Source organism: Stegodyphus dumicola, chromosome 2 (assembly GCF_044657685.1).
Source record: "Stegodyphus dumicola isolate Sdum_Otavi_A_Nest chromosome 2, ASM4465768v1".
Classification (NCBI taxonomy): Eukaryota; Metazoa; Arthropoda; class Arachnida; order Araneae; family Eresidae; genus Stegodyphus; species Stegodyphus dumicola.
Genome location: NC_140769.1, coordinates 17,932,980 through 17,949,837, shown reverse-complemented (window position 1 = coordinate 17,949,837; position 16,858 = coordinate 17,932,980). Strand labels below are relative to the sequence as shown.

General features: G+C 33.3%; 1 protein-coding gene across 3 annotated transcripts in view; it reads left to right on the top strand.

Moving 5' to 3' along the window:
• The window catches only part of LOC118196964 (OTU domain-containing protein 7B-like), a 90,388-nt gene that overhangs the window by 33,611 nt on the left and 39,919 nt on the right, over positions 1 to 16,858 (top strand). For all 3 annotated transcript variants that reach the window (XM_085810480.1, XM_085810481.1, XM_035368437.2), the window contains 2 exons: positions 2,366 to 2,590; positions 15,188 to 15,433. In XM_085810480.1, coding sequence (XP_085666606.1) covers positions 2,366 to 2,590; positions 15,188 to 15,433 — 471 coding nt within the window. The remainder of the gene's footprint in view (positions 1 to 2,365; positions 2,591 to 15,187; positions 15,434 to 16,858) is intronic.

The following is a 16,858-nucleotide window of genomic DNA, read 5'->3' as shown; positions in this document are numbered from 1 at the left end:
AAGAAACAATCAAAAGATGTGCGTTGTCCAACGTCAGTCACCAATGTAGGAGTTCCATGGTGAGGCAGGACACAAGTATAAAATATATAATCTTTATTTTACACATCAATAATAACATTCCGATGAGAAGGGAAATTCCCGCTCCATACACACCGCTCTTTCCTTACCATCTGCCGCTCATCCGAGGCGGGCATGCACAGAACTCACAAAACTTCGTACGGTGTTTCCATGGCAACACCACAAGTATATTAACTGGGTTACAACCCCCTGGAACTCTACACAAAGCTATGACACTAACTGCATCAAAAAGCACCTGATTGACTTTCAACACTTGCCAACCGTACCTACATCAGGCCTTTCAGGTTTGTTCGAATCAGCAGGTCTCTCTCTAGACAAGCAGCAGCGGTGACAATATTCAGTCTTTTGTTATGAATCATGATGATTATGATCTTATTTCTTATTTTAACTTATACCGTTTGACACAAAATCTACCTGCTACTTACGAAACTTCTAGACTGACCAAGTATATGACAAAATGAGGCATAAAAATTCAACATAAATCTACCTGTTAGTAAAACGTGTCACTTATCTTCTTTTAAATATGTCAAACTATTTTATAGGTATAAAATATTTCATGCTACTTGATAAATTGCATAAAGTTTATTTTATTCTCAAACTTATTAATAATTATGTTGATCAATTCATGTTTAGTAATAATGCATACTACTTAGGGGTTTATTTTATTTTTAAGATGGTATTACAAAAGTGAAATTCAGGCATAGATAATATTTTTAATTGAATTTATTCAGTTTCCATTGGCTCATAGGTCCTTAATTTTTTTCATTAATGGTCCTTAAAAGTGCCTAATTTCCGTGTGCAGAAATGTGTACAAACGCTGTTTAAAGCTCTATTTTTTTATCTATATTCCTATAATAATCATTCTGTTCCAAAATTATTTAAAAAAAATATTTACTAGGTGTTTTTGTTTAGATGTCAAAACGGGATTTGGGGCAAATTTACTTTTATGAGTGCAAGCTAGGCCACAGCTCAGCACAAACGGCTCAAAATATCAATGAAGTATGGGGCAAGAAAAGTGTTAATGAATCTGCAGTTCAATGGTGGTACCAAAAGGTTGGTCGTGGAGAATTTGACCTAGAAGATCAAGAGCGTCGTGAACGCTCTTCAGCTGTTGATGACGACGATTTGAAGACTTCAGTTCAAACAAACCCGTGAACAACTGTTCGAGAGCTTGTGGAGGAGCTTGGTGTAAGCAAAACAATGATTTATGATCTCTTGAATTGTAAAAAGGAAAGTCAAAGAAGCTCGATAAGTGGGTATCTCATGAATTGAGCAAAAATTTAAAAAATTGCCATTTTCAAGTGTCGTCTGTTCTTTTTCTCCGCAACAAAAATTATCCTTTTCTTGATCGAACTGTTACGTGTGATGAAAATTGGATTCTCTCTGACAACTGGTGACATTCGGCTCAGTGGTTGGACTGTGGTCAGACACCACAACCTTTCCAAAGCCAAATTTGCACCAAAAGAAAATTATGGTGACTGTTTGGTGATCTGCGGCCGGTCTCATCCACCACAGCTTCCTAAATCTGGGTGAAACAATTACGTCATATAAGTACTGTCAGCAAGTCAACAAAATGCACCAAAAATTGCAACACATGTACTCGGCATTGCTCAACAGAATGCGGTCAATTCTTCTCCATGGTGATGTTTGGCCGCACATCGTGCAACTGACCCTACAGAAATTGAACGAATTGGGATACGAGACTCTCCCTGTTCCCCCACATTCGCCAGACCTCTCGCCGACCGATTACCACTTTTTCAAGTATCTGGATATCAATCTGCACAAGAAATGCTTCAGAAACCAAGACGAGGCCAAAAATGCTTTTGACAACTTTATCACGTCCAGAACTCCAGAATTTTATTCTACCAGCATAAATAAACTTATATCTCGTTGGCAAAAATGCATTGATTCGGCTGATGCTTATTTTGACTAATAAAATTGTTTTTGAGTTGAGTTATGATACTTTAAAAATATAGGTTAAAAACTTGCATTATTTTCTGGACAACCTAATACTTCATTATTTCATAAATCACAATTTCATATTTTTAATCTTATAATTTCTACATGCCATCTTACTAGATTTAAACTGATGATCTAATATCTGGAAAAATCCCATCTAGAATCACCGAAGTCCCGAAGAGTCTGGATTTCAGATTTTGTACTGTACCTATTTCTAAAATTAATGTTTTGCAGCTAAATTGTGTTTTAGTTTTGGAATATATTTTAAAATTAACTACCGAGATAATAAATGAATTACTGATGATTAAATAAATTTGTCTCATTTTAGCTCATGACTGGAACTTAAACTCTGCTTTATCTGCTTATTATGTAATGAAAGGAATTTTGCCTGGAGAGGTCCCTTCTTCTGATACTGAAAGAATTTCATCTCATGGAAGAACCCTCGCATCTACCAATCATTCATATAAAACTGCTTTTGAAAATGGAACAGCAGAGAGTACTACACATAGCAGGCCACCACTGAAGAAGCTAGCTGCATTTGATTTAGATGATGGTAAGCATCATAGTTATTTGTGTTTGCCACCAATCTAAAATATGCAAAACATTTTCATATCTTACAAGCTTTTATGGCTTCAGAAATTCTGATTTATAAAGATGCAATTTCATTATAATATAAACAGTATTTTCTAGGCAATAACGCAGTATCATACTGTAAAATAAAAGCCCAGATTTTTGGTGTATTTGGTACTTAAGCCATGCTGGATTATTAGGCAATAAATGTATAATCCCAGAAAACAATTTTTTTCATATTGTTTAATATCTTGAAAATGATGATTAATTATATATATATAGTAATTCATCGATGAATGATTTGAACTTATTAGCAGATAAATTTTTCTTAGATTAATGATAATTTATCAGTCTTTTCGCAGAGTCTTTTCAAATAAAGTTGTGAGCCTCCTTCATAGATTTCATGCTTTTTTTCAGAAATAATCATTCTATAAAATTTGAATAATCCATTTAACAAGTTTGTGTTTTGAAAATAGTATTAATGGATTGTTTAATGAGACTTTCAACTATTTTGAATAACTTAGAGTAATTAAAATTAATTCATCAATTTTGTCTTCTACTTTGATAGAATTTTGCTTCCTGTCATTTGACTATAATTTTCATCAAACGTTTTGTAACAGTGTGTCCCTTTACATGTTTTTAAGCAAGAGCAGCTGTGAGTATTGCTTCTCACAGCTGTTACTGAATTGAATACTACAATCAAAGTTTCACGAATTACACAAATGATTTCTGTATTTACATTTACAGTTGGAAAGTTCTTTTATGTTAATTAACGAGTTATTTTGTGTTTTGGATCCTTACTGTCACTTCCCCCTTCCATTTTCTTGCCAGAATCCAAATTAGTTTGTGAGTATTTGTAGTGAGGTTTTTAGATTGTAAAACAGAGCATGTTCTGCCTCTTGGGGCCACATTTCTAGGTTCCTAAATCAGATAAGAATTGTAGTCTTATCTGATTTCTTATATCTTTGCATTATAATTGCCAATATTGAATATGTACACTAGTTAGCTAAGTGAGCCAGCTGTGCATTAAATTGATATATGTAGCTTTTGGCTGCTAGCTTATTTAAATTTTGTAACTTTACATTTAAACTTGGTGTAAGTTATCTTGCCATAAATGTTGGCTCAACTTGAAAGGTGTGCCTTCTATTCTTTAGATTTATTAAAAAAAAAAAAAAACTTCTTTACACCTTTCTCAAGTTTTTATTTTAGACTTAGCAATAATTTGCTTAATGTGTACCAAGAGTATGGACACTATTGCAAAACATATTAAACTTTGTACTGTTTTGAAATGTTCTTGATCAATAGATTTGATGAAGGTCTTTAGTGGAAGATATGATACCATAATGTTTCCCAGTATTAATTCAGAGGCCATAAGATGTGCTTTTTCAAGCATTCAAAAATTTTCAAAGTGTTGAGAAGACCAGGTATTTCAAAATTATTTTAACAACCGAATTGGCTAATAATACCCAACTCTTGGTGAGTTGGTAAGTCGCATGTTTTTGTGTTATTTCTTAGCTAAAGGCAAAATACCTCACACATTTCCCAAATCACTTATTTGAGCAGCCTGTGTGAAAATTGTCAAACCTATGTTTGAAATCGATGAAGTAAAAAAAATTGAATAAAATGATTTCAAATAATACAATCACCAGTTGCATTGAAGATATGTCGTTTAACAGAGAAGGAACACTAATTTAGAAACTGTTATTAGCTAATTACAGTTATTTGAATTCCTGATGAAAAAAGTTTGAAAGAACATTATTTATTGTGCAAAGAACTTGAGAAAAAAACAAATGGGAAGGAAATCTTTAAAGTAATCAATGAATACTTAAATGCAGTAAAAGATTTCATCAAAAAAATATTTATGTACTGATGCCACTGCTGTAGTGACAGGAAGGGTCAGTGACTAAATGTCTGAAGTTTTTCTGGAAATCCTAATATTCTAATAATGCACTGATTTATTGATAGAAAATCAAATAGTGTACCTCAAAGCAAACAAAGACATTTTAAAAATTGTGAATGTGGTCAGAAGTGGACTTTAATTCTCATTTCTCCCCTTTTCACTTTCATGTGATGAAATGGCATCAGAGCACCAGTCTTTGCTGTTCATGCTGCTCAAATTCATTGACTGCCAAGAAGGAGAGTTCTGTTAGAAATCATGAGTTGAAAGAATTAAAAGCATTTTTGGCTAATTTTCAGTAGCTATCTAAGTTGGGATACTTATTGCTTGCAAAAATTGCTCTTAGCTTACATATTTGAATTATTAAGTGAACTTAATAGAAAAGTGCAGAGAGTACCTGAAAATATATTAACTTGCATTAGTAAAACTAATTTATTGAAAAACAAAATTCAGCTCTGGAAAGCTGTGGTAAAAAATAAGTTTCTTTGAAAACTTTAGCTGGTGTTGCAATTTGAATCTCAAAAAAGACTAGTAGAATTTGCAGATCAAAACCTATGCTGAAAGAAATCTTCATCACTACTTTGAATTAATAAAAACAGATTCATTGAGTTTGAAATCCATTTGTATCTTCATTAAATCCCTGGACATTCTGGGCATTCATCAGTGAAAACACTGTACATATTTTTTTGCCATATGTTACAGCATACATGGGTAACAAAGTTTCTTTGCGAGAGTTTAAAAAGGTCAGTATTAAAAAGTCTTAATCATAAGTTGCATGGAGCTCTTTTGACCGTACACGTTTATATATAAAGCGGTTGCATTCACAGAAATGAGCCCAAATAGCTTACTGAAATAAAAAGGTTATGTGTACATAAACTATGATAAAATATTGCAGATATTTGTATTAATTCTAAAAATATTTATTTTGTCATTACAGTATTGTTATTGGCATTTTATATATAACCAGTAAACCTTCAGTGTTTAATTTTAGATATGCATTTTCACATCATAATTTAATACAAATAAGTTTTCTAAAAATTTAATCACAGTTTCAGGTAGTCGAATCTGACAGTTTAGTTCATAGATGCAATATGAAACTTTAAATATAAGAAGTATATAAAATGAGTATTGAACAAGAATGTTTATGTATTAAAATGAAAAATATTTAAAAGAAAGAAAGATCTAATTAATAGAATCCCTAATATGAAATAGGAAAAATTGTGTTAGTATAAAAAGTGTTCTTCATAGCATATTGTGAAAATATATAATATATATGCTTATGAGGTGTGCTATACATTTATTTATGCATGGTGAAGCAAGCTGTGATGTGGTTAAGTTTGCACCGGGATGCTTATTTTGTTATATCCTGAATTCCTACAGCTGCTTAACACCAAATTAATAATAATAATAATAATAATAATGTTTTGGTCTTAGCATTATATGTATGTCAAAGATGTATTATTTGCACATTAACTTGAATATTGCATAGCATTTAAAATAATGAAATACACGTGATAATAGTTTGAAATTCATTATTTTGAGAGTAGAAGTGGAAATCTTTTTTAAATTTTTTAATTAGGTGAGATTGTTAAACAGTTTATATCACAATTGGTAGTATATATCCAGGGGCAATAAGCCAGTTATATCAATCATTTGTTGATTTATCTTAATAGTGAAAAAAGCCATTGCAGTGATATTGCACTGATATTGGCTGAATTTGTTAAAAAAATACTCATGTTTTGGTGTTTATATATGGTATTAATTCATGTATAGTATTTTTACATGAAGAGAAAAATAAAGAACAGTCGATTCAAATATTTCATAGTATAGACTAGTGAAGTTTAATATTTGTTTAAAAATCCAGTTTTTTCTGAATTTTATCAAAAACATTTGGGGGAAAATTCCCCCCCCCCAGTGGCAGGCGCTTGCCTATAATGGCATAGGCCACTGCCAGAAGTGGAGGTCATTTTTATTGTGGAGGCACCTAATAGGCAGCCTCCATTACCTCCTTTGAAGGGACAGATAGTTTTACATTCAATGCCTTCTCCAGGATTCGAACTTCGGCCCTTTGATATCGCAGTCAAGCTTCAATAACCAATATACTGTCCAGGCAGTTTTGGGAACATCAGACTTGCAGAAGAAGTTAGACTTGCAGAATTTTCTCTTTATTTAGAAAGCTCCTGAATTGAAATTTAATATAAGATGATTTGTATTTCTGCTCGGAAATACTATAACTTCATAATGCACATACCATGACTTCATATATTTCAATGCATATTTTTTTCTTTTAGAAAAAAATGTCCTTTTGCTGTTGTGTTCTAGCTGACTCTGCTTTTTGAGTAAAGCAGACTGTAGAATCATTTTTTTTGTTTCTGTGGTATTCACAAAGACTTTTGAACTGTAATTTATATCATTTGGAGCAGTAAGGAATACCCACAAGCAAATCTGCTTACTTTTTCTTCTGTCATTTAAGTTTAGCAACTTTATGTAATTTTACCTCTTTATGGTATCAGCAGGCTGGTCAAAATCTCTACATTCATAGTATATAAATCGATGTAAAATTTCATTACTTTCACTACTACACCTTTATAAAGCATTACATCACTCTGTGAGTGAAATGATCTCTTCTTAATTGCATTTGCGGAAAGCCCTAAACTTGTTCTAATATAACAGGATGTGATAGGTTTTACAATAATGGGATTTAATATATAGAGAATCTCCTTCTTATGCTGTATATGTAATATAATGGCAAGGAGATTTTTAATGATTTAAAATAGATACTAAAAGCACAATGAAGTTGCTAAATTCATCCTTGGTTCAAGGAGGAATTTCAGGAAGGAAAACATTCTGCCACTGCCAAACAACTGAAGAGACCAAAGCAAAATCTTTTTTTTTTTTTTTTTTTTTTTTTTTTTTTTTTTTTTAACAATCGTAAACTACTAAATCGCTGTTACCCCTCCCCCATTATGTAGTTTAGAAGTGTCTTCCACATCTGGTTTTATATTTATTACACATGCCCACTAAAAAAGATCAAGGTCTGTCATTTTTAGTATTTCTTTTTCCACAGAAATTTTGAAAGCCAACTATCTGTTGAATGATATCCTTTAAAAGCCTTTCGGTTTGTCGTTATTTGTCTGTGTTTCATTAATTAAATGTGAGAAATTCTTCAGCATGCACTGTTCTCTTATGCTGGGGAATTGGAAAAAATAAACAGGACATGACAGCATGCAACTCATTTCTTTTAGAATTTCTGACTCTAAAATGGAGGATTTAGTGCACAACTACGTATTAAACACAATTAATTGGGATTTTACTCTATGAAAGTGTTGAAAAATAATCTCCCCCCTTTTACTCTATGAATGAGCTGAAAAATAATCTGTCCCCCCCCCAATTTTAAACTTATCTTTATACATTACATGTGCCAAGATGCTGTTCCTAGGAAGCATTACTTAGGAGAACTATTTGAAACCTCAATTGTTCTATGGAACAAAGTTTGAAGAGTACTGGTTGAGACTTCACTCACTAGCTTCTAAAAGTTAAGCACATAGTTGCAGTGTCATTTGATAAGAAAGTATATGCCAACACTGCACAGTGAAAACTTCAAATGAAGGGACTCTACACCCAAGTATGAGGTATTTTTGTTCCACTTACTGCCCAATCCTTAATGGCAAGATTAAAGTGGTGGTGTCAGCATGTCATTTGGACCGTCTCAGGTTGGTGCAATGTCCTGTTTACAGACAAGTCCAGATTTTCCTTGGAATCAGATGATAAATGTGTAACTGCCTGCAGAGAACAAGGCATGTGGAATTAGGTCCAACATGCATTCAGAGGTGGTAACATTATCATGTGGAGGTGGAATTCCAAAGGATTATCACAACAATCTGCACTTCTCTAAAGATGGTTCTGGGACAGATGTGTGGTGACACACTGCCTTTCTGTGGCAACCCTAAAGCATCCGTCTGTCACAAGGATCACATACCCAGATGATGCATCATTATGTCTACGTTTGCTTTTCTGTTTGATAGTTAGTTGCATTTAAGATTTTGTAGAATTAGAAATGGCGTGAAAATAAATGTTTGTGTTTCTAAAAAGTGTCGGCTCAGATTTTCGAACCTATGATTTACTTGTTAAGCAACAAATTTGGCGAGCCAGCCAGGATGAATATCACAGGGTGACATTATTGATTTCGACACTTGATAATTTACGAAAATAAGAGAAGTTCCTAGGTGCAAACATGGATGATTTAGAAACACTAAAACAGAAGCAGAAAGCAATTAGGAGTGTATTTACGAAAACAGCTAATAAGTTAGAAGAACTGATACGATCAGATTCTTCGGATTTGGACGATTTAGAAATTTATTTAGATCAAATTTCAGAGAAATATAAAACTTTACGAACTACAGATGACTCTTTTTTGGAACTTCTACAGAAAAAAGGCTGTACTGAAGAAGAATACGAAAGAGAATTTAGTGCAACTCAAGAATATTACGATAAATTATCTACGTTGAAAGTAAAAGCCAACAGAAAAAAGGATAAGTGTTCACAGCCTTGTACTGGTTCACCGAATAGCGGTTCTTCATCAGGAATAGTTATGGCCGCAAAACAGAAATTTCCAGAGATCGAACTGGTGAAGTTCGATGGAGACTCCCGAAAGTGGTTGACGTTTTGGACAAGGTTTAGTAAAATACATGAAGATACTCGCATCGACAAGAGAGACAAGTTTCATTATCTACTACAATCTACAAAACCTGAGATTGCGCCAAGAGCAATAGTGGAGAGTTTTCCTGCTACGGAAGAAAATTATGAAAAAGCCGTGGAGTATCTCAAAGAACGATTTGGAAATGAAAATGTTTTTATTCAAATTTATGTTAGAGAGCTATTAAAACTGTTAATCAATGACAAACAAAAGATAGACTTATTAACTCTTTATGACGAGTTGCAAACTCAACTACGCGCATAGGAAACACTCAGTTTAACTAAAGATAAATTTGCAGTTGTTTTATTTCCTTTAGTGGAATCAGCACTTCCTGCTGATTTAATACAAATTTGGAAAAGACAATGAGGTATGTCACCTGAAACAACAGGTAAGAGTGATTTGGAGTCATTGATTGATTTTCTAAAAAGGGAAGTAGAAACTGAATTTAGAGTTAAACTTACCCGTGATGTTTTGGGTTCTAATAAAGTAAGTAATAAGAAAAATAAGTTTTTTGACTCAAAACCTGTTGTTTCAACTGCATGTGAATTAATTAATGCAAATTGTAGTAAGTGTAATGAAAATTTTCAAAAGTATAAAAAGTCTGATACTTGTATTTTTTGTGAAAAATCCCATTTGTCTGAAAGTTGTAAAGATGCATCTTTAATGAGTTTAGAATGTAAGAAAGATATTATTAAGAAAAAGAATGTTTGTTTTGTGTGCCTTAAGAAAAACCATAGAGCAAATCAGTGCACAGCTAAACATAGGTGTACCTTATGTAAAAATCGACATTTTGTGATTATGTGTCTTGATTTGCCTTCTAACAAAACAAAAAGTATCACAAAGTTAGGGAATGATGAAAACAAAACAGGCATTCTTAATAACTATGTTAAGGTATCAGATGTATATCTTCAAACTTTAATTGTAAAAATAGGTTAAACTGTAAGTTTATTGGTGAATCAAAAATTAAGCAATTTCTTTTTGGTGGAGTTGAGACGTCAGAAAATGTATATAAAAACTATGTTATTGAAGTAAGCAATATATATAGTAAATATAAGTGTAAATTAGAGGTAATTGGTCGAAACAAAATTTGTTCTGAAATTAAGCAACTCCCATCTGGTTCGTGGTTACGCGAAGTCACATGGTATCAAATTAAGGGATTTAGAAAATGGTACATGTAAGGTAGATAAAGAGATAAAATTACTAATTGGTGCGGATTTTGCTGATAAGTTGCTAACTGGAAAAATTTTCCCCCTTACGTGCGGCATCAGCGCGGTGCATACGCAGTTAGGCTGGACCGTTATGGGTAAATTTACTGGCACTGAGCCAACTACGATAAATACTGCATCCCTCCTAATTTCTTCTCTGTTAGTGAAGGGTCAATGTATAAGTGATCTCTGGAAGTTAGATGTTTTGGGTATTAGTGAACCTTCCGTAAGTAAAACCGAAACTCAGTTACAGGAGGATACGCAAAAATATTTTGAAGAGACTCTTACGGTAAATTCAGAGGGAAGGTATGAAGTAGCATTGCCTTGGGTCTCGGATAGCTCGCTTTTACCCGAAAACAAAGTGATAGCAGAAAAATCTCTTGTAAGTACTAAAAGAAAATTAATGAATACGGGAAATTTCGAAGCTTACGGAGACGTTTTCCAGAACTGGTTAGCACTCGGGATAACTGAAAAAGTACCGGATAAGAATAAATATAAGGGTGTACATTATTTACCTCATAGAGCGGTTGTTAAAGAAAATAGTAGCACGAGTATAAGACCAGTGTTTAATGCAAGTTCTCATTCGCCTGGTTACCCATCATTGAACGATTGTTTATCTTCTGGACCAAATTTAATTGAAATTATACCTTCGATTCTTAATCAGTTTCGCAAGAATTACGTTGGTGTCACTTCAGATATAGAAAAAGCGTTCTTGCAAATATCTATAAGGGAAAAAGATCGAGAATTTTTTAGATTTATGTGGTTCAGTAGGGATAACCTATATCTATGCCTAACTATATCTATGCCGATACAGTTGACCTGTATCGGCATAGAAGGGTAATTTTTGGTATTACGTGTAGTCCATATTTATTGGCCGCTACAATACAATATCATTTGAGTGTAGATCCCGAAAGCTTAAGTCATACAGCGGAGATATTGAAAACATCCTTTTACGTAGATAACTGTGTGGCTAGTATGGATTCAGAAATAGAAATGAGAAAGTTTGTAAATAAATCACAAATAATTATGGCTTTGGGTCATTTTAATTCAAGATTCTGGAAATCCAATATAAGAAGTGTTGTGCCAGAGGAAGATACCTCCACGGAAGGAGATGTATCTGTTATGGGCTTTGAATGGCATACAGTTACAGATACCTTATCCTGCAAAATAAGTCAAGATATAAAATTGGATGACCCAGTTACTAAAAGACTAGTTTTAGCAGTAGCTTATCAGGTGTTTGACATTATAGGGCATACGGCTTCTGTAATGTTGGTTCCAAAACTAATTTTACAGGAAACTTGGAATTTAAGGCTGAAATGGGACGATGTTCTTCCCGATGAATTAACCGAAAAGTTTAAGTTTTGGCTTAAAAAGTTGTACTTGCTATCCAGTATCCAAATACATAGATGGATGGGTCACAGATCTATTAATGAAGCTGTGAGTATACATCTCTTTTGTGACAGTAGTAAAAGTGCGTATGGTGCATGCGTCTTTTTAAGAGTACAGAGTGGCAAAAAGGTAAAGGTTAGTTTGGTATACGCAAGATCGAGAGTAGCGCCTTTAAAACCTATTACGATTCCTCGATTAGAGCTTCTTGCTTGTAATATTGGTTCTAGGTTATTGTCTTCAGTTATTAATGATATTGGCCTACATGAAGTTCGTATTCATTGTTGGACTGATTCCTCGACGGCTTTAAGTTGGATACGGCGAAATCAACGTTGGGGAGCATTCATTTTTAATCGTGTACAGGAAATTAGGTCTTTGATCTCCACCACTGTATGCCGACATGTCCCTGGTAGTCTCAATCCTGCTGACCTACTTTCTAGAGGTTGTTATGCAGATCAATTAATAGAACGAAAATGGTGGGAGGGTCCTGATTGGTTACGGGAAGATGAGGCAAATTGGCCTAAATCTAATGATGAACTAGATGAGGATTTAGTTAATTCAGAAATACGTACGACAGTTATTGTTACATTGGTAAAGAATGATAATTGTATTGGATGATACTATAAGTATTTCTCATCATTTAAGAAAATTGTAAGAATGTTATCATGGATATTCAGATTTTATAATAATGTACGTAAGAATAATAATAACAACCATTCTAAGGATTTGACTGTATCTGAAATAGAAAGGGGAGAAATAGCTTTAATGCTATTAATACAAAAGGAGTCGTTTATTGGTGAAACAGATGATAAGCTAAGACGACTCAGACCGTTTGTTGATAGTCAGGGTCTACTAAGAGCTAAGTCTAATGTTGCTTATCGTAACGACTCTAACAGCTTTAAGTTCCCCATTATATTACCTTCTGAACAAACCAGTAGTCAAATTATTTATATTAAGTGCCCACAAAGATTTGTTGCATGCAGGTACTACATTATTGATGTCGCATTTAAGAGAAAGATACTGGATCCTAAAATCACGTAAAACTATAAGGAACTGTATAAGAAAATGTGTAACATGTCAGAGATTTAAGGCTAAAAGAGTAGAGACAGTCCCAGGCGTTTTACCAAATGATAGGGTTCGTGATTCAGCCATTTTTGAAGTCTTAGGGTGTGATCTTGCTGGACTCTTGCATTTAAAGGATGGACGAAAATCGTATATTGTGCTCTTCACCTGTGCGGCTTATTGTGCTATCCATATGGAACTGGTTACCTCATTAACAACTGAATAATTTTTTCAAGCTTTAAGGCATTTTATCGCACGTCGTGGACGCCCTACCACCATATATTCCGATAATGGGACAAATTTTGTGGGTACAGAGAGAGAGAGAGTTCTGCAAACCATTGACTGGGACAGCATCTGCTCTAAGGCTGCTGAAAGGAGAATACAATGGAAATTTAATCCTCCATCCGCCGCTTGGTGGGGTGGATGGTGGGAGCGTTTAATACAGATTGTAAAACAAATATTGAGAAAAATTTTAGGTCGTGCTTCTCTTGGTTATGAAGAGTTACTCACCGTCTTGTGTGATTGTGAAAGAATTGTCAACTCAAGACCACTTACGTACGTGTCTGACAATATTGAAGATCCCTTGCCTTTAACTCCAGAAAAATTTCTGCATGAAACTCCACAGTCGGGTGTACCTGATATTGACAATGTGGACAAAGAAAAATTGAGTAGAAGAGCGAAGTATCTCCAGAGAATGAGAGAATTGTTAAGAGTGAGATTTCGCTCTGAGTATCTAGGGCAGTTAAGACAGCAGTCTACCAGAAATTACAAAAATAAACCTCTCTCTGTAGGGGAAATTGTCTTGCTGGAGAATCAAAATAAAAACCGTGCATATTGGAATTTAGCACGCGTTATTCGAGTGATCCCTGGTCGAGATGGCAACATAAGAGTTGCTCTTGTAAAAAGTAATAATTCAGAGTTCTTGAGACCAATACAGAGATTGTTTAGATTGGAACTGGATAATATAATAGATAATACTCAAAATGAGCAAGTTCCTTTCACCACCAGTAGTGGTAGAGTTGTAAAATCACGAATAATGTAATTTATGTCTTTGAGTTATTATGATTTATTTTTTTGTGCTATTATTGTTGTATTATTCCTCAGTATTAATTTTGTTTTCAAGTAATATGATTTAAGTATTAAGTAATTTTCTTTGTTATATAACCATCATTTATATTGATGTGAGTTTTATGTTTTGAGTGTATAGCCATCCACTCAAAAGGTGGGAGAATTGTGGCGACACACTGCCTTTCTGTGGCAACTTTAAAGCATTCGTCTGTCACGAGGATCACGTGCCCAGATGATGCATCATTACGTCTACGTCTGCTTTTCTGTTTGATAGTTAGTTGCATTTAAGATTTTATAGAATTAGAAATGGCGTGAAAATAAATGTTGGTGTTTTTAAAAAGTGTCAGCTCAGATTTTCGAACCTATGATTTACTTGTTAAGCAACAGATGTGTCATATCAGATGAAGTCTTACAGAGCATTATGAGACTACACTGTAGCATCGGTCCATATTTCCTCCGTATGGATGATAATGCCCAACCCTATTGAGTCAGCATTATGAGTGAATACCTGGAGAGGGAGGACATTTCTTATATGGAGTGGGCACCGTATTCCTCTGATCGTAATCATATTAAAAATCTTGGGATTGTTGTCTCTGTATCTTGTTACTCCAGCTAGTCTCGGATAGTTAAAAAACTACCCTTATGGACAAATGCCACTGCTGCGTCTGCAATGGTTCATCACTTCATTGAAAGCATGGGCAATCACTGTGAAATTTGTGTAAAGGTCTGGGATGATCATGTACCTTATTAATACCTTATTAATATTGTTAAGCATCTATTTGTTAATGACTCAAATGTCACTTCATCATATAATTAATGAAGATTAAACACCCCTTTCATCTTTCTATATAATGTTTGTTTTCTTTCATACATACATACATTTGCTACCATCATGTGCAATTTAAGTGTGTTAATCAAAGCCTTGTTTTTCCAGTTTTCTTGGTCTTACTGTGGCATGTGTAACTTTTGGAAGCCAGTGCACTTTTATGAAATTGTCTTTGGTGATACTTAAGCATATTGTAACAAACTATAATTTAAACATATCTAACCTTTCATCCCCCCTTTTTTAAATTTCTTGTAGTGAGTAATAAAAATATTCTTACTTAAGGTTTGAAACACTTCTTTAAATTTTGCTCTCTGAAATTAAAATTGAACTTTTTTAGTGTATTTTTAAAAACTATAGTTTACAATGTTTCCTTAAAATATGAATTTGTGCAAAGTTATCAGTGCATTAATAATTTTGTTTACTATTTTTCCTTCTTTCAGGCAAGAAATTATCAAGAGGTATATCTAGAGCTACTGATAATTTCAGTCTTGTTTCTAAAGCTAGAAAAGAAATTGCTGAAGATTTTGATATTTCAGATCAGAACATCAAACCTTCATGTTTAAAGTTAGAAATACCAGAATATACATTTTCCCTGCCAGATTTTTCACAGTTTTCTGAAAATTTGAGGGAATATTTGTTACGGGATTTAATAGAAACCTCCACACTAGTTTCTCTTGAACAAGCTGGTGAGTTACAAATGCATAATCTGGGAACATTTTGTGTATTTTAATGTTCCTAACGATATCTTTTTTGATTCCATCATACTGTGTTTTCTACAAAAGACTTCTGTATATTAGAACATAAAATATTGTTATTAATTGTTTGTAAAATGTTATGCCATATTTTGTATGCTAATTTTTTTTTCGGAATAACACATTGAAATTTAATACCTTTATATGAGACATCATGAATAAATAAGTTTAAATATTTAGGTTGTCCTACTGAAAAATGCATCATTGTAATATGTAATTGCTTAAAAATATAATTTGCATAAGCTTTAGAAGAATAATTTAAAAGGTATAACTTATTGAATTTGTTATCAAATATTAATAGAATTTCAAGTATGTTACTGCAAAAGACTGAAATTTTCTAAATTTTAATATCTTTTGATATTTTTTCTGAATTTTATTATTATTTTTCTCTCCATGTGTATATATGTATATATATATATATATGCAATGAACTATTTGAGGTCAGGAGCTTCTTCAGTCAAAAAATGCTGTTCTCTATCCAGATGTGCTTTTTTATTCATTAAAAATTAGCTAGTAATGTTAAATCTTGAATAATTCTGAATTGATCTGTTAAAATTACGTACCTGTCTTCTTCCAATGGTTACGGAGTTAGTATCTTTTCTTCCTAAAATTCAGTAGAAAACGGCATATAAATATTTCCAGTTAAAATTTAAATAAATTGCATTTACAAAAAATATGTACATAGATTAACTGGACTGCAGTTTAGTTATATATAAATTTTTAGCTTGCACCAACATGTCTTAATTTTCTGAAAGTTCTTGTGGCATTGTTCACTTCCACACTTGTGTAGATGGCACTGTAATAGCTTTCAAGACACAACCATTAACTTTAAACTGCAGGCAGTAAAAGCGTGAATCATGACCAAGAGAAAGAAGACAGGCATAAATCTACAATTAAAACTAAAAATTGTAGAGGAAGTAGATCGAGGTGTATTGCAAAAAAGTACAGTTACCAATTTCGTGATCTTTAAGAATTCTGTCATATTCTATGATACATTTAAAGATCATGAAAAATTTCTTAATGCTGCTGCATCAGGTTTCAGGAACAAATGTAAGCGACTTCACAGTGCTGAGTACAAAGGTACTGAAATTTTACTTCTAGATTAGTTCAACTATATTAGTGCTTTTAATGTAGCTTCAACTGAGTAAAGTAATTCGGTCAGAAGCAAATAAGATTGCAAAAATTATCACATTAAAGATTTCTTTGTCCTGTTTTTTTGCCAAAAATTAAGACACAAGATTTCTTTGGCTTCTTCGCTTTAGTTGTCGAATAGTGGCTTGGAATAGGCATGTTATTATGACACTGGGCAGATGTACAGCCCATAACATATATGACCTGGAACTTTCATCTTCAGCCTTT